This window comes from Fringilla coelebs, assembly GCF_963513975.1.
Source record: "Fringilla coelebs genome assembly, chromosome: 22".
NCBI classification, from domain to species: domain Eukaryota; kingdom Metazoa; phylum Chordata; class Aves; order Passeriformes; family Fringillidae; genus Fringilla; species Fringilla coelebs.
The window spans coordinates 6,259,130-6,282,490 of NC_140048.1; the positions used below are offsets into that span (position 1 = coordinate 6,259,130).

Below are 23,361 nucleotides of genomic sequence, written 5' to 3' on the forward strand. Positions count from 1 at the left end.
GGCATCTCAGCTTCCCAGGAAAGAAATCCTGGGCAAAGGGGTTTTTCAGAAAATATGACAGTGACAGGAAGACAAACTCCCCTTTGCCCCCATCCTGCTGTGACATGCAGCTCCTGCCAGCTTTCAGCTCAGAGCTTCCCCTCACTCCTGCAGGGCACAGACAGGGCTGGGACTGACAGAGTTCCCAGACTGCAGGCAGGGTCTGGAAGCCAGTTTTGCCTTTCCATGGGAAGGTGCAGCTGGGGAAGTCAGCCAGCAGCATTCTGGGCCCGTGGGCAGAGGGAGCAGAGGGCAAACTGGAGCTGCAGCTGGGAGCCAAGCAGGCAGAGCTCAGGGCAGTGTGTGATGGATGCCCTGACAGGGACCAGGCTGCTCTGAAGCAAATCTACTACAGAAAATACAGACCCATTTCTTCTGAGAATGGGATGATGAAGCATCTCAGGTCCAATTTCTCACCATCTGCCAAAAATACAGCAGTACATCGTGCAGCTCACCTCTGACATCCACACAAATGTGTAACTGCAGGTTCTCAGCTGTGAGCCAGGACTTGAGCTGGCAGGAGGATGACTGCTACTGAGAATCAGAAATGTGGAGAGGCTGAAAGAGCCCAGATCTCTGAATAAAAACAGAGAGCCAACCTTAAACTTTTTTCATTTCCCAAGCCCATTCATTTATCCTCATTTTTAGAAATAGATAATTTGACTCACATTTTTAAGAAAGTTTAAAATGGCCAGATAACCCTTTAACAAAAAAATCAATAAACCCTCAGCAATGATACATCCAGTGTTACTTTCAAGATGCCTCCATTTCAAGGCACTGCATCACTTACCTTATCAGAAGCAGTTCAGTTAGGTACTTGTCTAAGATTACTTCATTCTTTTCCAATTTCAGTATGATGCTACTTTTGTTCTGTACCTTGTACTCCCCCTGGAGTGATTTTGCCTTTCTCCTGCAGGTTTCTTTCAGCATTATCAATCATATCTCTGTATTAATGTCCCTTAAAGCAGAAAAAGATGAACAAATTGTTGCTCTGCAATTAGTTAACAACTTCCTTGCTGTATGAGACATGCTCATGAATTAAAACCTATGGATTTTTTTCTCTGTACTTCCTCTAGAATAAAAATTTTTTTTAGAAAAGTCACACAGAGAGAAGCTTTAAGTCCTGCATGCCAAATACCAGCAGTTTAGAAATACAGATATAATATTTCAAACACAACAAGTCCTTGCCCTTGTGGGATGCAGTTAGAAAAGAAAGATCATATTCTGGAGTTGGCAAGGTGGAGTGTGACTGAACAAACCAAAAAACCACAAAACCCCTGAACAAAACAGCATCAATGGCCACAACATGGCCATTTTCACTGTACCCACCACCCCACAGACACTGTGCCCCAACCCATGTACAAGAAAAAAAGGTATTGAGGGTTCAGCTAAAAGTATATTTTTCTACATATTGCCAAGAGCAAAATAAACACAATTTGAACAGTTCTTTGCAGCATATTTTTCAGTTTTATTTATAAAATCAGATGCTCCTTTAAAGTGTACAGTTAAAATCACAACTGTAAATTCAACCACAGCTGAATATTGTTTCAATAAAATACTCCTACCAACTGATGTAAAAATTCATTCAATTGTGATTCAAAACTGGATTCAGCTGGAAGATAAACTAACCAATACATTACTCGTTCAGCAAGTATTTACCACACTGTAAAAATACATGAGGGTCCCTTCTGTTCATAGCAATGCCATGAAAATATCTGCACAACAACTCATCTTTTAAAAACATAATTCTACATTTATGAATACAACAACAACCAAAAAAAAAAAAAAAAAAAAAAAAAGAAATTGCCAGCGAAATCCTCTGAGGGTTTCCAAACTGCTGACACCCCCACAGGGGGCAGTAACTGCATCAGTGCTGTACCAGCATGTTTTCCCTCTGACCACTAAATAAGTGATTTTTCAAGCAGCTCTAAACTGTCTGCAATATTTTGCCAGGCAAAACAAAGCCACAGAAACAAAACAGCAGGTGCAAATCCAGCTGCAACACTCCCTCCACTGGCCTGTCTGATCAGAAGTGCATCTTGCTGTGATCACTCCAGCACACTACAGAGACTGAAAGGTTAGTACAAGCTGAAGTAAAAACTGCCAGTTCCTGAAAACTTATGGAAATGAGGTCAAAGGCTTGATAAGGCATTTCACTGCAAGATGAAGTCGTGGTTCTAGCAGGGTAAAGAGTACCTTGGGGAAGTTTGGGGGATTTTTATCCTAAGGGGATAAAACCTGCTGATTTTGCAGCCAAGATCATTTGATTTTGGGGCAAATAATTGTCATTTCATCACACAGGGCACTGATTCATCTGTTCACTCCTCTCACATTATTCTCCTACACCATAATTTTTTTCATAACCCAGGAAATGTGTAGCCCCAGAGAAGGGATCCTGCACCTAAGATTTAACCAGGATTATAAACTTGGAATTCAAACTCCTAGGCACATGAATTTTCATTATATGTGACCAGAGGGTCTGTGGTATTCACAGCAATTCAAAAACTGTCTGGACTGTTGCTCAATGATTCTACTGGGCACAAATTCACAGCAGCAGGGGGTACAAGAAGGGTTAACATCTCCAAACAAGAAACACAGGTGACATGATTGGGTTTCCACATACAGAACCTTGATCACTTGTAGCAAAAGCAGCACAGGATACAGCAAGTGAAGACTCCCAAATTTTACTCCTGAGTTTGGAATAAACTGTGGGTATGCACCTTTGTGTCTCTGCCTCTTTTCATACAGCTGGGATAATAAGAATCATCTTTTTGACATGTTCATGGACCTATGGATCAAAAGCATTATTCAAGTGTTAGGTACATATTGCCATTCTCCTGAACTGTCTCACTGTTTTACAGAAGAGATGACATGTCTGCCTGCTAAGACATTGCAAATCAGCTCATTTTCATACTTGGGAAAGAAACAAAACTTTCATAATGTACACAAAAGAGTCTACTGTTATCATAACTTTCCTTCTGGCCTAGGGTTCCAAGCTATTTTGAAGGAGACAGCTGTCCTTAACTGAAATATTCAATTTAATCTATTTCACTAAATCTCAAAATGCATTGAAGCAATCATTTTAATTTAAGCACAGCTAAGTAGAATGGATTCTATTGAATAAGTCTAATTTGACAGATAAGTTAATTAAGAAGCTTCCCAAACAAGAAAGAACCCTTACACAAAGTATTTGATTACATGTTTTAGAGCAAATATTTTAGGCAGTGTGCTTATAAAGCAGAATAACATGTTTGGAAAATGCTGTAAAAAGACTAGGAAAGGTGTAAGATATTGCCCACATCTTCCTACTTGAATACATGACCTGCTACATGTAAACACCTACTGAAGTCTCTTATTTTAAGAGGTGTTTGAAGTTTGAACATAAGCAGTACTGAGGATTTGTGGACCTCTGCTGATTTACAACACAAGAAAAAAACCAAGTTCAAGCTGAAAAAACTGAAAGACAAAGAAATGTAGCTTGAGAATAAATAGAAACCAACAGGTATAAACAGAGCAGGCAAAAACACTGAAAAAAACCCCAAATCCATAAAAAGAATGCTGCCTGAGTCAAATTAGCCTTGAAAACTCAAAATTCTGTACAAATAACTTTACCTAAAATAAACTGTCACAAGAAAGATTGTCACTGGATTGACTTTTACAAGTAGAGAAACCTTTAGATAAATATAGTTTTCCTTCAATGACCTGCAGATCACAGTATTTTACTTGAAGCTTACCAGTAACTGAAACTAGAGAAATTAAAATATTTCACACAGCAGCAAAAGGATTACACAGAACAAAAGGATAGATAATGTGTTACATTCTAAAACTCTTTGCTGAGGAAGCTCAGGTGAGAAATAACATCACAAGGAAAATCTGATTACATCCAGCTTTTGATAAACAGAGGGGAAATCAGACAAAATTTACCAGGTTTTCAGCCAAGCATGTCCTGTTTGAAGAGCACTTTGAGACATTAATAAGAACAAGTCCTTTTATATACTGGAAGTGGCTACCACATTCTGAACTACAAACTCCTTTTTCATCCATGGATTTCAACAGCCAGAGACTCCATTACAATGAAAGAGGTTAAATCTTATGCAGGAAGTCAACAGTGCTAAGAAATAATGAATATGTGGTTTGATGCTCAAGGTTAGCTCCACAACATGTGAGTTTTGAAAGCAGAAGAAATGAAATGAATTCTTTTTGGTTTTGGCATCACCACAACAAAAACAAATCAGAGAAACTGCTTAAATAATTTCCTATTTGTTTGTCTGGATTCAACTCCTCTAAGCACTCAACAAAGAAAACATTAAGATACAAACCCATCTTCCCAAGCACTACCAATGTAAGATAAAAGATTTCATGTAACTACTTTAATTGATAACTACTTGCCTTGAGAGAGAAAATTTTCCATGGGTCTGTTTTTAAAAAGCAGAGCCTGTGGATTGATACTTTTGGGTCAGTTGGGGTTTTTTAATTGCTGTATGTAATTTCATCTCTGCTGTATTTGCAAACCAGTTATCCTTAAATAATTTATATATCTGTCTTGATAAACACAGCTTTGAAATCAAAAGCTGTAAAACAACTTGACTCCAAAACACACATCAGAAAAAACATAGGGAATAATTTGCTTTTTTCCACTTCAGTTTACTTCTTTTTGATGGGCACAAGCTGGCAGAAGGCATTTGATGCAGAATAACCCAGCCAGTTTCAGCTGCTCTTTAAAAAGCTCACTGGATTCTCAAACCAGCTACACCAATTTCAGAGCCTCAGATTATTTGGATCTTTAGTTTAGACCTTTAAATATTGAACAAAAATGAAGAGTACTGTAGCTGGGCTTCAATACATCCATCTTGGAGAGTAAACATGCTCTGATCAGTAGGTTCATCACCACAGGTTGTTAAACACTGCATCTTTTCACACTTGCTAACTTCAAAAGAACAAACACCCAAACCAAAAAAAAAAAAAAAAAAATCTTTGTATTTTGCTCATCATTGAGCAGTTAAAGGTTACAAACATAACCTATTCCATGAGGTCAGAAAGTGAAAGAGCCTCCCACTGAAAGATTGTCTTCAGAGTCATGCCAGGAGTGGAGGGGTGGTGGAGGGAGATGGAGTTTCACACGTGACTGCTGATGTTGGTAGAGGTGGCCATGGAGATCACTGCTGGCATGGAGCAAAGCCAGAGGGAAGAGGGTGGGAATGACACCAGGCAGTGGCACTGACACAGGGGCTGATGTCCTCAGCGTGGCAGGGCTGGAGGTGGCTCTCCCTTGTTTTCCATGCTGTCATCAGCCACTGCAGCCTCACAACTTCCTTCCCTGCTGTCACACGTAACACAGCCCTTTGGAAAGGAGCAAGAAATAGTTTAAATTCTTTTTATGAGTATATTTCAAAGGGTCAAACCCTATGGAATGACACATTGCAATCTCTTGAAACCTCTCACCAATGGGGTGAAACCTCTCTAAAAGCAGAGATTAATTATACACCTGCCATTTACCTTGCCTCAGAGATCAGGTAATTTGCTTAGTGGAACGTGCAGTTCTACCTTTGAGATAAAAAGGCATGTGACTTTCTTGAATTTGAAGACCTTATCATTCAGCTTTATAAGCAACCTCCTTACTGAAGATTTGGACTGCAGCCTGAACAGCAACAACACTGACCAACATAAACAGCTAAAATATTTTTCTTGTTCTTGAGAAACGGTACAATATTGAAACAAACTCTCCAAACAGAAGTCCTGTATTTCTTGCTACTGTCAGAAGCCTGGCTGTATTTGCAAAATCCCAATCTGCACTGGAAAACATGACTCTCTGCTTAGGAACAGTTTCAGGACCTTAGATTGAAAATAGTGATATTTACATACCAATACATTTCCTAACATTTGAGATTATAAACATCCCACAGAATTTTCTGCACAATCACTGGACCTAACTTTGCTATCTGAATCAAACACAGTGTTCTTAACCACAACAGGACACATGTTATCCATGAGCTATATTAGGAAAACCAAGACTAGTTTTCTAGTTTTGTGCCATAGCCAAGGACATGCATGTCTTAGTTTTTCTTCTTTAAGAATAAATACCACATCTCAGAACACCACATTTCACAACCCCAGCCCAACATGCAGTGCTAAAACAGAAGATTTTTCTGGTACACAAGTGCATTAACACAGCCTTAAAATGTTCTGTACAACTCAACACTGAAGCTCTAAGTCTTTGTGGGACTAGATCTGTCTTGCCATTCTCCACAGAACCTGGGAGCCCTTTAAACTGATTAAGACATTGTCTAACACAAATCAAGACAAACCAGAAGCAGTTTAGCAGAGTGCACAAGAGTTATACCAGCTAAAACAATGAAGTATAAGATTGAATGAATGAATACACCTACAAAAAACTGGCTATTTTTGTGTTTCTTACAATACACCTGGACCCCCCTCTGTGACTGAGCATTTTTCAGCTTCAATTACAGCAACAATTTTAGAAGAAAAAGAGCAAAGGACTTAATATCAAGAGAAAAAACCAACTCTAGATGCCTTACAGGAAATGATGACACCCACAAGCCAGCACTGTAAGGTGGCCCTGGCTGGAAATGCCTGGGCTGGCCAAGGCAGGAGGGACCTGCAGCTCCTCTCCTCACCTGGGTGCTGATTTGCAGGGGCACAGTCTGGGTCCTGATCCACGAGTGCACCTCTGCAAGCTCCTTCTTCTGCCCATCTGTGAACCAAGGCTGCTGCTTCTGCATGACTGCCAGCTTCTCCAGATCCTGCTTTAGAACTTCCTCTTTGATTCTGCAGGGAAGAGACACCTGTGAGCACAGCTGTAGTACACAAGCAAGGCAGGCACTGACATTGTGAGAGTCTCTTCACCACAATCTATGGCTGAAGCCCAAACAGCATCAGCTGCTGAAAGGGAACTGTATTTCATACCTTATTTGCTTTGTAAGGCTGCTTTCAACACTGGGCTCACAGTCTGGGGTTTATTTGCTGTTGGTTTTGTTGGAAGTTTTTGATTGTTTGGTATGGATTGTGGATTTTTTTCTTTGTTTTATGGCTTTATGTGGTGATTTTAAAATATGGAATCCAATTATATATATCTAAAAAAAAAGCTAATTACAAGCAACTTGCAAATAACCTGTAGTTTCACCCCTTTATGCATTCTAAGCACAGGACCAATCCCCTTAATAATAACCAATCCCATTAATACTTCAGCAAAAAAGGTTACATGTTATCTTATTTTAACAGACAGGGAAATGGGAAAAAAGTAGAGGAAAGTAAGTAAATAGCCAGGCCTAAACTGCACCAAAATTCTAAGACACCTTCTTGAAGTTTCATTGCTATGTGTGCTGTTTCCACAGCCTCACTTTAATCCTATAGTTCCATGCACAATTCCAATCTACATGTCAGAAATTGTTGATGTTTTCCAACCTGTTTGGCATTTGGTAATTCATTAGAAATCTCTCAGGTGTGTGATCCATCATCACCCAGGCTGACTCATGCTTCGATTTATAAGCTGTCCCTTTTTCTTCTGCTTCCTGATTCTCCTCTTCTTTGGAAGCTTCAGAAGAATAATTACTGGCAAAATACTTGCTGCTTTTCCCACTACCTGCTGAGAATGACCATAAAAAAAAGAGGAAAAAAAAAAAAAGGCAGATGCCTGGAAAATCCCAATAATTCAGCACAAGTACACCACCCCCAGTGTATTCCTGCAAATTAATTCTGTAATACAAACACAAGTATTCCTAGATGATTGCTCTAGCAATTACTACCTATTGAGAATTCAAAGATAAAGTGCATCGTCTCAAATTATTCAAGATCTTCAAAACTCTATTCAAATTAATTGGCTCAACATCTCTGCTACTGAGAGGTCCTGCTCTGGGCAGATTCACCTTTAGTCAAGTCAGATGTAAAGTAGTATCTAATGCAGACAAAAGTGATAATGAGAAAAATGAAGAGTGATTTGCAGGTTAAAGGCATAGCTTCTTAGACTCACATTTCCAACTACAGTGACTGAAACAGACTTGAAACATTGAAAGCTGGTGAGAAGTAAAGGCCATGGATCTTCTTACATGGATCTCCCATCCCCACTGCAGTATCCTGCTATTAATGATATGTTAGCAAGCCATCTAGCACCAAATACCTAAACCTTGGGCCTCCCTACCTGTGCCATGACCAGAAGTCTCGTTGAAGCTAGAGCCTAAAGAACCAGATAAAGCTGATCCACTGCCTGATGCTGCTGAGCCTGAACCCAACTGTGAGTCCTCAAACAAGGAGCGGTCAGGAAATTCAAGAGCAGCAGTTTTACCATTATCTTCTGGATCATTATCCTGGAGACAAAAAGCAGATCCAACACATCCACAGAAGTTACATTGAAGTATGCAAAAGGAAACTCATGCAGTTATTGCATTTGTCACATGTTGACCAAGTTCTCCTATCAATTCAACAGGTTTGGAGGTTTTAGCTCTGAAAATGAGTGGCGGTTTAGAACTCAGGATAACACTCTTCACGGGTGAAAATCAACAAGCATCTGAACTCTAGTTTACTGGTTTCTGCTGTAGAGCCTTCCCCAATTTGTCAGGATATTGTATAGTTGCATAAAGTTAGCAATTTCTGCTGACAAGAGAGGAGTCAGTTCCCTTCACATCCTGTTAGATGGCATAAAGCAGCCATACACATCAAGCAAAGGTGCACTACAGGGAAAATGAGAGTCTTCCCCTGATTCACTATGCGAAGCAACTGCTTCAGCAGCTCCAGGTACACCAGCTCCCCTTTCAGGACCCTACCCTGCAGTTTCAGCTGATCCAGCCTTTCCAGCCCAATCTGGATTCAGGAGGCAACATTTTTTTCCTTGCCTGCAGAGCTCAGATTCCTGCCTCTGAGTTTACCGCGGAAGTTGGAGAGGCCTTTTCTATGCCCATGTATGGAAACCGACCCACACGGATCCCTGTTCTTCTTTCATTAGCTGCATCCCTGGGAGACAGAGGGAGTAATTAGAAAAGTATCTTCCCTTTGTTTTGGTTCTCCACAGAGACTGTGGGACTGGGTGAAAAAGGATGCAAATTGCGCAGCGCTAACCGAGTTCCACATGCATAAAAGCCCCAAACCCCAAATTCTAGCTGACAGTTCCATTGAAAAGGCTGCTGCCAGAATGCTCAGCAGAAGCAGCTTGTGGCAGCCTAGACCAGAAGATCTCACATTTCTGTCATTTACTAAGTGCCCACACTGTACTGGTACAAGTTCCCATAAGCACAAGTATAAACTGCTTTCTCCACCTCCTGTGCTATTTGTGACCTGCAGCCTACATAGCACAGCCAACAGAAAAAGCAGCTAACAAAATCTGTGTCCCTGACACACAGATCATCACCACTGGTTTGGTGACAGAACACTGTGAAAGTCAGTTTCTTCTCTACCTGAAAAACCTTTGTTACTTACGTGTTTATCTTCTGCATGTGGCTTAACATCAGCACTAATGGAAAGCTCCATAGGTTTTGGCAGCTCTTCTTGAAGCAAATTCAGCTGAAGTGGGGAGCTGCTCCTTGAGCTGCTCAGCAGCAGGGCCTGGTCACACTGGCCCTCTTGCTGGTCCTCCACAGATGAGTGAGGAGAGGCTGGAAAGGGCTGATCCACAGAACGTGGTGCTACAGGTGATGGAGCACAAGGAGGGGGTGCTGGAGGTAACGTGGTGCATGGATATGAAGAGGGGGGATAAACACACTGAGGGCTGGGGAAAAAGACATGTTGAGGCATCTGAGCATACATGGGGAAACCCTGAAAAAATACAGCCATAAATGTGCCTATGTTTGGGGGATAAAAGACTGGGTATGACTGTGGTCCACAGCATAGCTGTGATGAAGACATGGACTGGGGTTGTGATGAGCAAAGGGCAAGCTGCTCTCCTCCAGAAGAGGCTGGAAAAGTAGACACTGGGTTCAAATAGGCAGGAAATCCCACAGGAGGATGGACATTCAGACTGGAGGAGCTCAGATAAGACACTTCTGAGGGAGAGAACAACTGTTTCTGACTTGTTCTCTTCTCACATGGAAGACTATTTCTATTTTTACTAGAAGAGTAGCTATCTGAGCACTGTCTCTGAGGTTTCTGGCGCTTGAATTTCCCATGTTTTCCTTTTTTACAGTTAGCTGGGCTCATCTGCTTTGAAGGGGAATCACCTGAGGAAGAAAAATAAACATATTCACTGAAATGAGAAAACAAGGAAAAAAGAGGGGGAAAAAAAAAAGAAAAACACCCAGATAAATGAGTGTGGCTTAGCCAGAGCTGACTTTCCTCTGGATAATTCTTCCATAAACCAGTGATGGATTTGCTGACATATCTACAATATTTTCCTTCATATCATCAATTTTCTTATCGATCACTTTGGCTTATCCCAATCAGATCTTTTATGTTCTTTCAGGGGGAGGCAACAAACTATCTGGGATTTGCAGGCTTTATTGCAATAACAATCTGCTTTTTGAAAAGTCTAAGATAGCAAGATCCAAGACTGAGCAGACCTTCTGTGTGGGCAATGCTGCTGTCAAATCTGAGCAATCCAAAGGAAGGATTCTGTAAGCAGCCACAATAAGACACTCACTGAATTATACACAGGAGAACCAGACTTCATGGCCAGGTTGGTCTTGTAAATCATCTAACAATTCTTTATTTCTCAAAGCTGCTGCCTACCTTGGCCACAGGAATGTCTGTTGTTACTTCCACTTCCTTGTTGAAGGTAAGTCCTAAACGGAGAGAGCAAGACCCTCTGTCTGAACTTGTCAACATAGTTCTGCTCCTCCTTTTGAGTGTGGGCTGACAAGGTCTCTTTTGTTAGCCCAACTGGCTTTAAGTCCTCAGGCAGCACTGTGAGACTCTGAGCATTCACAGGAGGCAGCTCAATTTGTTCACTTCCAACAGCAGCATCCTCCATCGTAGTCACTTCTTTGAAGAGGGAAGAAAACAAATCACTCTCTGCTCTGCCCTTCTGGTGTCAACTACCACAAAACCCAGACTGTTAAACAGAAAACAACCTCATCTGAGCTACTGAGCAGAGGCATGGGGAGAAAACAGCCTTTCAACTCAAATATAGTTAAACATCAATTGAGCAAATTACTTTGCATGGTCTGGAAAACTTCAAATTCACTTTGAAGTTAGAGGCACTTCTTTCCTCATATTTTCTCAGTAAAATAGCAGCCACATACTTCATTTTAATGCAGAAAGAAGAAGAAAAAAGTAACAGTGGCCCCACAGTAATTTTTATTTGAATCCTCAATGGCCAAAAGCACATTGTTGTGTTTGAGGGATATGCAATGAAGTTCAAGGGGAAAGGAAACAGTGTACTATTTTACTTAAATACCCTACAAACCTCCAGGCTCAAGTTTTTCTTCACAACACCCTGAGAAGTACTTGAATATTTCAGAATTCACATTGACCGAGGACGTATCTTAAATGAACAAAACTTTCTCACCGTGTACTTCAGGCTGGAAACATTGTGTAAATTGAAATATCAGTCAGTGTTTTGTGAGTGTGAACAGTACCTGATTCAGGGTGTGGGACATGCACTATAGTGCTGCTGTAGCTGCACTGGCTGGTGACAGATATGACACTTGGAGCCTTGTTGGACAGGGTCAGGTCTGCCAGAGGAGCTCCCACCATGCCTGCAGTTGTCTGGTCTTTCAGCGTCTCTTCCAGACCAGCAGATATTGGCGTGTGGGACTCAACTGCTGACAGCATAGCAGTATCTATTGGCAAATGACAAAGTTTCTACATGGAATTCCATTCCAACATTGTGCTCCCAATTCATCAAGTCTCACTGGTTCAGAAATAACCAGTAACTATGCAGACTATTAAATAAGACAGTCTTATACACTAAAAAAAGTATTTACATGCCAGTGCAATGTCAGCACATACTAAATGTGGCATAAAATGAGTGAGCAACAGAAGGTTCATTTAACAACAACAAACAAGAGTTCTTTTGATGCATTCAAAGACTTAACATTTTAGCTTATGTTTAACTGGGAGATCCAGCCAATTTAGGCAAATATTTACTAAATATTTACTAAAATACTGTTAGCAACACAACAGTTTGAAAAGTGGACAAACTCTGGAACACACAAAAGTGACATATAAACAAAACCCAAATCAGTTTTTGTGGTTCTAATATGATGGTCAGTACACTTTGTGTTACCTTCCAATGCCCTGACTTCCTGCTGACTTTGCTGGACTTGTTTGTCATCTTCTGAAGATGACGATGATGTATTTGCAGAAGATTTACATTTCCTTTTCAATGCTGGAATACTGCAGCTCTCTAGATATCTGAAATGAAAGCATATCACAGGAAGCTCTCTCTACTCTGGGGGGTGTTTTTCTCCATTTGGAGAGACAAACATTTGAACAATCCAAACTGGAGATCCAGAGGTTGTTAACTAGTATTTTAAATTCACTGCAGGAAGTTCTGGACACGTATCTGCTTTCCAAGGAGTATTTTAAATAAAATCTATCACTCTTTGAAGGGGGGAAAAAAAAGAAAAAAGAAAAAAGATTACATTATCCACTGGGTTAAAAAATACTGACATTTTATAAATTATATCAACTTTCTGTTTTATATGGATGCTCCCACAGTGTGTAATGAGAAGGCACTGACATATTAGGACCATCAAAATTCACTTAAATTCATATTGCACCAATGACAGATGTCAACAAATAGTTACAAACAGAATCTTAGGTCCTAAACTTTTCATTACTTTGTAATTCAGATTGGGCAATCCATCCCAATGCTCAGAGAGGCAGAAAACTTTACAAACAATCCCAAATTTATCTCACAACTCAGTTTAAGGCCAATGCAAACTGCTTGGATATTTACTATCCACCTGTTAATCTTAAACTTGTATCACCAAAACTTTTCATAGTTTATTACCTGATGATACTATCAACACAATTGATCTGCTGATAGGAAGGAACATGAGGAGTCTTCTTTGGATCATCATAAAATGTGTTTCCTGGTTCTGTGCTATCCCCTCTGAGTGTCTGAAGAAAACAGGAAGCAGGGTGCCTCTTCCCTGGAACAGAGGAAACCTTTAAATATTCCTCTCAAGGGCATCTAAACACTACCCTCACACAGATATATATATATAAAAATATATTTTTATATACACACAGTTAACTATATATTGGAATCCACATAATGATACAAGGACCTATGGCCTATACAGAATATCTCTCATTAGAAAGTTACTCTGCATTTTCATCTCAATTTATATGTTTTGAGGCATGGGAAGGAGAGGGGGATAGATGCCTGAAAAAAGCCAACACCCTCCCTTAAACATCCAGGGATCATAACTACACTAACTTACCTCCCAAAACTTCTGAGCTCACAGCCTGTTCACTTGTGTTTTGTGGCTTGCTCCTCGATGCAATGTACAGCTGCTGCCCCAGGTTCTTTATTCTGTTGACATCTGCACAAACTTGTTGCAATGTCATCTTGAGACACATAAAAATGCAAAGTCAGAATAAAATGAGCACAAAGAGGCCACAGGAGCTGACTTTGGTACTTGTATTCTTCAAATTGAAAGGGAAAAGACTATCAGCCTAAGCCTGGTATCTATTGGTATTTGTAAACTTAATTAATCCAATTATCATGGTTAATTTAAGTAAATTAACTATGATAAAGCTCAAACAGCCTCAACATTTGAATGTTTTAGTACCCATGCCAAGCACTGAATGTGAGAATAAGCTGATGACTTACTCAGGAGCCTCACAAGGTAATAAGGTATTTGCAATGCTTGTTTTAGGACTACTTCCACTCTTCTACAGCAGTCAGCAAAATTAAGAGCAAAAACCAAAAGCCAGCACCCTGTAATCAACCAATTTAGCTTGAACACGGCTTTATTCGTCCAGTGTCAGTAAAATTCATGATCAGAAGCACATATGTACACAGTAAACAGTTTCATTTTTACAGGTGTATTTTCACTACTCTGCAGGCAGCGACACATTTATAGACTTACTGGTTCCTGTGTTTCCTCTGCACAGTTCCCATTGGAGTCACTTGAAGATGCTATGCTGATGTAGTGCTCATAAGAGCCACTGCTTCCAAGGCTTCCATAACCACTGGAAACATTGCTGTGAACTGGCTGAATGACAGGAAAAAAAAAATTTCACAATCAGCCTGTGAGAGAACAAAGTGAAGGAAACAACATACTTTGCAATAGAGAACTTCAAATAAACAAAGACAATCAATTGAAAAGTCAGTATTTGTTTGGGCTCTGCCACTTGCTTGTGAAGAATTCTCTACCATGCTTCAAACTGTTTCAAGATGCAGATTTACCTTTCAACATAAAGACTTGGCAAAAATGTCAAACCAATTTTTTTTTTTTTTTTTGTAATGAGGTGGGCCTGTATCAATGTAGAAATTTCCTTTCAGACCTTTTAAAAGACCATCCTCAAAACAGCCCACTAATCAGACTCAAGTTTCTTTAGCCTTCACTAAGAAGGCCAGCCTGTGTTCTGTTGCCTTCTTTACCTGCAGAAGCAGTTTGTAAATTTGTCCTTGTAATTCTCTTATCTCTTTCTCCACGCTGCTCGTTTCTTTACTTCTTGGGGCAAAGACATCTTCATTCAGAGGGCTTCTGGAGAGAGCCAACAGCATTTCACTGTTCATTTTCATTTGATGAAGAAAAGATAGCTACAAACACTTAGAACAGATTCTTAATTGTTTCTTGATTATTTTGACCGTTCTGCTGAGTCAACAGAGAGGAATGTCATCTGTCCCCAGAGCTGCTCTGAGAGCAGGGAATCTCCAAGGAAGTCACTACACCAGCAGAGACACCAGTTAAGGCTGACAAGCATCTACCCCTCTGTCTCCTTCAGAAGGCAAACTCATACCCCATAAAATCTTGTAAAAAAGATCACTTTGCAAAGTCAGAAGGCCATTCACAAAAGCCATTTTCTCTAAGAGAATCCAGGTAAAAAGGCAGTCAATCATATTTTCAAATTTCTTGAAAACTAAGAAGAAAGATCTGAAAAATTAATTTTTATGTTCAATATTAACTGCATTTTAAAAAGACATTGCCTTGATAAATATTTACATGCTGTATCAAGTAAATATACCAAAATAAGGTCAATTACTGGGTTTTTCTGGTGAGCCTGAATGAATTTTTAGGCAATTATTTGCTAAAGTGATTAATTTTATGCTGCTTTGTAGCTTATGCTCATCTAAAACTGGTATTTTGATTTGGACATAAACTACATGCAAAAACCTGCTAAAATAAAAAACTAGGTTTGCCATTTACTTAAAAGTAATTCACTGATTTTCACACTTAATAAACAAGACTAATGCTGTTCTGAAGGAATGGTCAGAAGGCAGATGCTAGGCTGTTGTCACACAGCAAGAGCAAATGATGTCCCTAGTTCAGTACTTAGACTGTTTTGTTTTGCAGAGTAATCAGAGAAAAGCTCTTTATTTGATCAATTCCACAACTGACTTACGTCCGGACTTTGTGTCGGCCAATGATGAAGACAACTTTCCTGCTCCAAGGATTCACAAAACTGGACCAGCTGGTGTCCAGTATGACATAATCCCCATTTTGAGTACAAAATCTAATAGGTAAATGTTCAAAAGGGGGTTGCCCAGCAAATTTCAGTACTGGAAGAAAACATAATCAAGAAAGAAGGTTTAGCTTATATTATGACAGTAGTGCAAGCACAAACACTAATGACTGGGGTTCTTAGAACTTTGGGATTGAATTTACTTTGATCTCAAACTGACTGCATGAGTTAATTAGTTAATTTTTGTCTAGATTACAGATCAGTCACATGTCAAGCAATATGATAAAGGAATGATAAAGAATCATAAAACCAACAGAAATTCCTCTAAAAGCAGCTCTTACTTTTCCGGTGAATGGTGATCATCAAAGGACGATCTTCTGGGTGCAAATACATCAGTATGGATGTTCCAATTAAATCCTGAGGTAAGTAACCCAACAAAGGCACTGCTCTGAAACCCAAACATTATCACAGGTTACAGTATAATTTTGACTATTTCCATCCTTAACCCTTTGCTGATCAGTGAAGAGCCCATGCACAATCTACAGTGAAATTAACTAAAGCAACAGAACATTTCCCAACTCGTCTCATAATCCTGCACCGTAACATTGACACAAATACCCATTACAAACATTTCTGTGCCTGGAGATTTAACAGATATTCACATTTGCAGGCAGTTTTGTGCTTGTTTACATTCAAAGGGAAAAAAAAAAAAAGTATCTTGAAGACAACGGGTCATAGGCACAATGTCAGTAATTATGCTCATTTTCTACTGTTGATGCTACCACAGCTCCCTATTGCCCTGGGTAAGGAAAACTGACAGCAGCTCTGTTTAACATGTGTTTTAAACCAACACTGTGGAGTGTGAGATGTTTTCCATGAGTGGACTAACACAAAACTCTTTGGTTTCATTACATATTGTCAATTGCACAGTTCAGCTACTTTACTTGGGTGTCCAGCTGCATCACTAAGTTATTTTTTCTACCTCTCCATACATACCTCACAGGTCTTAAAAACTCAAATCTCTCACCTGTCATCTATGTCCAGAAAAACACATCCAGGGGTGTGTGTGGTGGTGAATATTCTTTTATCCATAGGAATTCGAGGAGCTAATAGAAACAAAATATGCACTAAGACAGAAAACTTGGGCATTACTGTCATGATATTTACTGGTTCCTAAACTTTATAATTGTTTGCTGCTTTCTAACCAGTAACTCATAGAAAAATTACATATTTTTAGGTACTACAGACTTCTCTCAAAAATAAAAATAACAAGTAGAGATCAAATGCTTTGGGGCCTGGCAAAGGCAGCACAGATATTCTGGATTTGCACGCATGCACACACAAGCTGCAACGTACACAGGTGAGACTACCCCAAGCACAGGCTCTAAACAAAGGAAGAAGACTTTCATTTACTGCATTTTTCTATTGGCTTGGATTTTTTCCTACTGGAACCTCCTGACTTGCCTTCATATCCAGAGTGGATTTTCTCAGCCAAAGCTAAGCAGCAGGACTCTGCATCCACATGGACAGAAGTGCACACGTGGACCAAGTATGGGGTGATTCGGAAGGGGTAACAACGTGCTTCTTGTTCTTGATCTTTCCCACCCCTAAGGAAAAGCAAAAGGGATTAACATCATGGTTTCAAGGCTCTCATACTGTGTGCCAGGGCTGAGAGCCCTGCCCAGAGAAGCTATGCTGAGCACAAACTCAAATAATCAGGTCCTAAGCACACTCCTTTGAGATCCAAGGTCAACACACTCAGCAACACTGACTTCCCTCCTGCTGAAGTCAAGTAGATGTTTTGTCTCCAACACTTACGTTCAGAGACAGTTTAGAAATACTCCTACTCTAATGGTTAAAGACTACCTTCTAATTCTCAGTCCAGGTCTGTCCACAAAACCCACTCATTCAGTTTTGTGCTCTCCTTCAAGCTAAACAGTTCTTTTTTCTGCTTGTTGTTTATCGTGTACCATTTTAGGACAACAAAAAAAAAAAATCTGTCTCCCTCAAAGTTAGTTTTCACAGACCTATGTAAGAAAGACTGCTCCAGACTTGGTGCATTGTTGTTCTTTGATTATCTTCCATAAGAATTTGTCTTCCTAGAATGTTTTTGAACTGTAGCAGCACACAATGTTCTTGGTGACATCTTAACCATGGCTTTGCAACAGCTGTGGTAACAATTTGCACTTTCTATTGCAAGTACTTTTCCACCTGTTATAATTTCAATATTGTACCCAGCTCTTACAGAAAGAATTGAGTTACATTTTTGAAGATTACCATTTATACTAAAAGTTACTTTCTTATTATACCCTTAGCTTTGGAAAATGTTTCTAGAGAGAAGCAAATGAAGTGAGTGTCATAAAAACTACTTCTGACACTTCTGTCTCTGGGAAAACAAAAGATACAAATGGAAATTGGATACAGCAGAAGTTTAACTCATTAAAAAAACATTTCCTTACTTAAGCCTAGAGTGTGCACTTGTGAAAAAATATTTTCATTCATAAAGCCAACATAATAAAAAGATCTGTTACATAAGGGAGGTAGAGACAGATGTTGTACAAAAACATGGAGAAAAACTGTTATAAAATGTTTATGTATCCAAGGAACAGCTCCCCCAGCCTAACAGTGCTACCTGTCCTGCTATATTCACTTCAGGTGCCCTTGCCCAGTTCAAGAGACAAAGGTGGTTTAAGAGCTAAGGTTGTTGAAACACATGAATGAATAAATAATCAACTGAAAGATGGAGTAAGCGTCCTATCCGCTCATAAGCAAACAGTTCTTACTAAAATCCAGAGATCACCTGAGTCTGGGACAGAACTGCACTGAAGATTGAAAGCCAATCTCAATTTTTTCCCTCTTTTAGCTCTAAGATTAGTCAGGTACTAAGCAACAAACAGCATTCACAGGAGTAGCAAGTCAGGCTTCACAAGCCTCAGGAGTCAGGCTTCACAGTGGGACTTAGATGACTTGAGTTTCCATTAAGGCCTCTGCTCCAATCTCTCAGGCAATCTTAATTTCAAGCAAAACACTTTTTGCCTCCACACTCAAACAATAAAAGGGGGAGCAGCAATTTCTCACAAGATCATTCTCTTGCATGACAATACTTAAGGAAACCAATAGGTCCAAGAGAAAAATGTATAAACAGTTTTCCTTCTGTCCCAGTGCAAGTTTATACATCACTCTGGACAAGATGTTCAAAATGTGCTACTGGATGACAACATTAAACACAGAAAGCCCATTTTGTAGTGGAGTTTCAGGAGCTCACACTGCTCAGATAAAACAACAGAACAGTTTCTGCTAGTACTGTACCCCTTGTCAGCCTTCACAAAAATAAAACTGTAATAAAGCACTTACCTGATCCTGCAGAAAAAGGATTTCACCTGGGCATATTCATACGGAGAAGCTAATGAGATGAAGACATTGAAAGTATCAGTTAATATCCTTTAAAAGGTCACACCTATCAGAACTATGTTAAACTCTATGTTAAATTCTCCAGACTTTCTGAGCAAGACTGAAGTTTCACAACCTACTCTTTATTAACTACTGAACTGCGTGTTCAACAGTCTGCTCCCACCTCAAATGTTATCTCTCCTTTCTCTAAGAGTGAGAGTCCACTCACTCCTAGAGAAATCGCTGACCTGGAACTAAATTTAGAGGAAATGCATAGGAAAAAAAAAAAAAAAAAGGAAACAAACCAATCAGCACACCCAAAAAACTTTCTCCAGTGCATCCCTGTGAAAAGGAAAGGTGATATTTCCTGGTTTTATGAGCAAAGTACCAAAAACTATATACAGGCAAGAAAACCACAACTCCACTGGAGTGCCACTGCTCTGCTGGGTAGGCACATCATTGGCATCTAAGTTGTGGAATCCCTGGCATTCAAAACCTCCAGATGTCTCATATCCTTTGATACCAAGGACTTTGGACTTCTCAGAACTGATGCCAGAACAGCCCCATGTCAAGGTGGGCCAAAGACACAGCCTTGGCCTGCAAGCTACATTGGAACTGCTCACAAACAATACAGGACTCAAAAGTCTCAGTTCAGACACATCCAGCACTAAATAGCAAATCAGCTTAAGACTTAGGTTTGATGAGCTATGAGTGGATCATAAAGACAAAGCACCTAAGCAACCATAAGGTGTAGATGAAACTTTAAGCTCACAATCACTTACTTTCTTTTCAAAAAGCAGCAGTATTTGGAATGAGTAAGATGATACATGAAACAATGCAGTATGTGCCTTTTATTTACCCCTAGAGTTCAGCCTTTAGGAGATTGGCTAGGACTGGTCCCACAGCCACTCCCCTTTTCAAAGTGAAAAGGAACAAACGAGGCTGATGCACATTGGTAGCATAAACATCTAAAATGAACGACTCTGTTCTCATTCTGCAAAGACAGAAGGACACACACAGCAGTTACAAGCATTGCCATGTCCCACCTGTTTGACTTTCCATGTTCCAAAGGGGCAGGTGAGACTGATCAGTGTGTGTGTAGAACACACTCACATCCTGAGGGACAAGCAGCTCCACAAACCGGGAGGAGTCCAACACCTTCTTCTTACAGTTCAGAATAGATGCTGCCTGCTCAGAAATATGCACTATGCGTCCAGACAGCAAAGAAAATACAGCCACAAACGTGTCCTGGAAAACAAACATCAAAGGCAATCATTGCCTGAAACATGGCAGTGATAACACAAGGATAAAAAGGAAAACAGACTCAAAACAAACCTACCAACCCCAAACCACCACACACCACAACCTCAGGCTGAGGTTCAAAAATGCGTTGGGTAGTGTGTGATCCACTACACCCTCCAGTGCTACAGCAGTGTACTCAAGATTTACAAATGCTAATTACACTGCATTAGTCTTCTCAAAACAGATTAATGCTTGTCTTTGCTCTGAATGACTGGTTATCACTCCACACACTCCTCCACAAATTTCAGAGGATTCATCACAATTCCACACAAACATTCTGAGAGCTTTCCAATACTTTTTGTATTTTTTCAAGCATTAGCAGTATTTTTGATACATCATCCAATAGTACTGAATTTAAAGAAACACTTCTTTAAAGCAGAGTCAGAAAGCATAATATCTATTGCAAAACATGAAAAAAAATTAAATGCAGAGTACAAATAGAAACTCACAACTATGGATCTGATTGGTTTTAAATCTTTCTCTGTCTCAAGAGATTACTCTGCTGTAAATGAATTCTCAAAGAGCTATTTGTTGCTTCTGGCCAAAAAAAAAAAAAAGAGTATTTGTTCACTCACTATCCCTAGGTACTGACAGCACAGATAAGATGTAATCTTGATTTATCTTTAAAAACCTGAAGGTCTGTCTAGCTAAAATTTAAAGGCCTTTCAATTTTACACATTCTATTTCCACAAAACACTGTTAGGAGACTAAGTTTGGTGAAGTTGAAGTAACTCCTTGAGTGTGCCTGAATTCTTACAGAGTTTTTTGGAGTGTGTTCAGATGCAACTGCCACCAACTCTTCTATGCTGTATGTCACCACATCTGCCTGAAACACTCTTCGGTCATTCAGAGCCTGGAAAAAGTCATTGTTTGCTAATTGAAAAAAAAAAAAAAAAAAACAAAACAGAAAAAGCAAAAAACAAACACAAGGAAGTCAGTAAGGAGACTACTTTGAAAATATTTCTTACAGCCCTTGTACTTTTGTCATCTTTTTGGTGAAGTCCAAGGTGGGATGAGAAGGTCTGTGTAGTGACAAAGGGAAAAGGAATACTGATTATACTACTGGAGCAATCCCATTTTGTTACAGAATACAAGCATGAAGAAGCAGTACAATTTTAACTACTTAGTTCTGTGAGAAAACACAAACTAACCAATAACTTTTCAAAGTGGGATGGGAATACAATATTCTTAGTATACATAAAGTTACTATTAGGCACCTCTTAGCTATGGGACTCTGAAGAACAGAGAAGCAGTAGGGGGTATCTCAACAGAAGAGATAACACTGTTGCTTAACCAAAAATCTTGCAACAAAGCCACAGCGCTTCAGAAAGTCAACTCTTTGCTGGGTAACTGGAATGCATTCTTTAGTGCTGCTTGTTGCCACACACATCTATGCAAACCACGCTTCTGCCCTCCAGGTTTTCTCCACACGTACCTTGGACCTGCTGGACGCACTGCAAGGCATAGTTGAGAGCACTGATGGTGCTGGGCTTGTTAGAACTCCTTTTCTCCTCAGGCAAACACCTTTTCATTTCTTGGATCATCATCATCATATCCCTGTGTGACTGGCTCCAATTCAGCTGCTCACTGTAAAACACAGGTTAAACTTCACCAGAGAATTCTGGTGTCAATTTTTTTAGTACTACCCAATTAAAATTACTCCCTAAATTAACATTTTATGGGAATGGCTGCAGAGTCATGTAATATGCAGGAATGTACTAATGCTCATCCACTAAATTTCCTGTTATATCGTTCTCATTTTGCAATTTAAGTTTTTCTCCTCTACCTTCCTCCTTTCCAACTCCAGTATCATGAATGGCAAAGTCACATTGAAACCACTCAGCTTGCTAAGATGCCTAGCAACTAAAAATAAGATGATGTTGACTCTAGATTGTCTAAATAACACAGGTATTAAAATAATTAATAAACGCTGATTCTTGATCTCTCTAAGGTTTTCAAGCCTTGAAGGCTGTACCTGGTTATAAGCATCTCAGGGAACCATGAGATATGCTCCTCAAAATACACCTGATGCAAAGATTTCATGCCTCGTGACTTCAGAGTCTTCGTCATACTTTTTTAACTGTTGACTTCAACAGCTGCAGAATGGTTAACAGACAAAATCTCCCTCTCCTTACATTTGCTTATTTCAAGGACTAAAAAACAAGCAGTCAATATCCTCAAATCACAGATTCTAAACCTACAGATAAGATATGAACCCCATTTTTTTAGTAACTCTTTTCCAGTCGACAGAGTCATTAGTATCATACTCTTACTATATAAATCATTACATAAGTGTAAGTATTGCGTGGTAACTTCACAAGCCTGTCCAACGCTGCATACATTAGAGCTCTTTAACTCTTTTTTAGATTAAAAAAAAATAAATTACTGAATTCCCGAACTCTCATGAAAAATGCCATTTCAGTAATTTCTGTTTTGGTACTGCTAAATAGACTTTAACTGAAGTATACATCGAAGCTACCCAAGGGTCGCTGACGGGCAGGGCTCAGCCGCTCTCGGGAGGCGGCACAGCTCACCGGAGCCGCGGGCAGCTCCCGCTCACCGCACCTGCACACGGCCCGTGACCGCCGGAGCCCCGCAGGCGCAGGGCCCGAGCAGCGCCCGGCTCCCCACCCCCGCCGAGCGCATCCCCGCGCGCTGCCCCGGTACCTGTTGGCTTTTTTGCAGCCGGACTCGGGGCTGTGCAGCTCGGTCCCGCCGGGGCCGCTTCCCGCGCACGCCGAGCACCGAGCGCCCGCAGGCCCCCCGGGCGCCGCCGCCTCCTGCCCAGCCCCAGCCCAGGCCCGGGCCGCGCCGTGCTCCGCGCTGCAGCCTCGGCGCTCGCTCGCGTCCATCCCGGATCCGCTGAGCGCCACAGCACGGGGGGCATGGGCTGCCGCGGCACCGGGGCACGGCGGGACCCTCGGCCTGCGCTACGAGCGCCGGTGCTGCAGGGAGAGCACGCGCCGCCTCACGGGACGGTGGGAGGAGCGGCGGCCCCCCCCCGCCCGCTCTCCACCGAGCCGAGTGGGCACCGGGGCCGGCTCCGCGCTCCCGCGCTGCTCCCCGCCGCGCGCCCCCTCGGCTCGCAGCTGCCCAGCGCCAAAG

The 23,361-nt window shown here is 40.7% G+C and overlaps 1 protein-coding gene across 4 annotated transcripts; it reads right to left on the bottom strand.

Annotated features, from left to right (window-relative positions):
• Positions 1-1,492: 1,492 nt before the first annotated feature.
• On the bottom strand, positions 1,493-23,359 carry PER3 (period circadian regulator 3). Of its 4 annotated transcripts, none has more exons than XM_084220343.1 (21): positions 22,924-23,359; positions 21,692-21,843; positions 21,014-21,129; positions 20,001-20,202; positions 18,919-18,967; positions 17,029-17,171; positions 16,592-16,670; positions 15,906-16,012; positions 15,505-15,661; positions 14,540-14,645; positions 14,025-14,150; positions 13,374-13,500; positions 12,938-13,079; positions 12,209-12,336; positions 11,559-11,762; positions 10,711-10,962; positions 9,466-10,202; positions 8,195-8,360; positions 7,462-7,642; positions 6,675-6,825; positions 1,493-5,379 (listed from the first exon to the last, which is right to left on the bottom strand). In XM_084220343.1, the coding sequence occupies exons 1-21, from the start codon at positions 23,106-23,108 to the stop codon at positions 5,278-5,280; spliced, it is 3,612 nt and encodes a 1,203-aa protein (XP_084076469.1). In that variant the 5' UTR covers positions 23,109-23,359; the 3' UTR covers positions 1,493-5,277. The 4 variants fall into 4 exon arrangements, 3 of the variants coding, with proteins under 3 accessions (XP_084076469.1, XP_084076470.1, XP_084076471.1); XM_084220344.1 differs by lacking the exon at positions 22,924-23,359 and adding an exon at positions 21,225-21,278 and having other exon boundaries at positions 21,014-21,109; positions 21,692-21,830; XR_014616688.1 differs by lacking the exons at positions 1,493-5,379; positions 6,675-6,825; positions 7,462-7,642 and adding an exon at positions 8,817-9,003 and having other exon boundaries at positions 8,243-8,360.
• Positions 23,360-23,361: the final 2 nt, after the last annotated feature.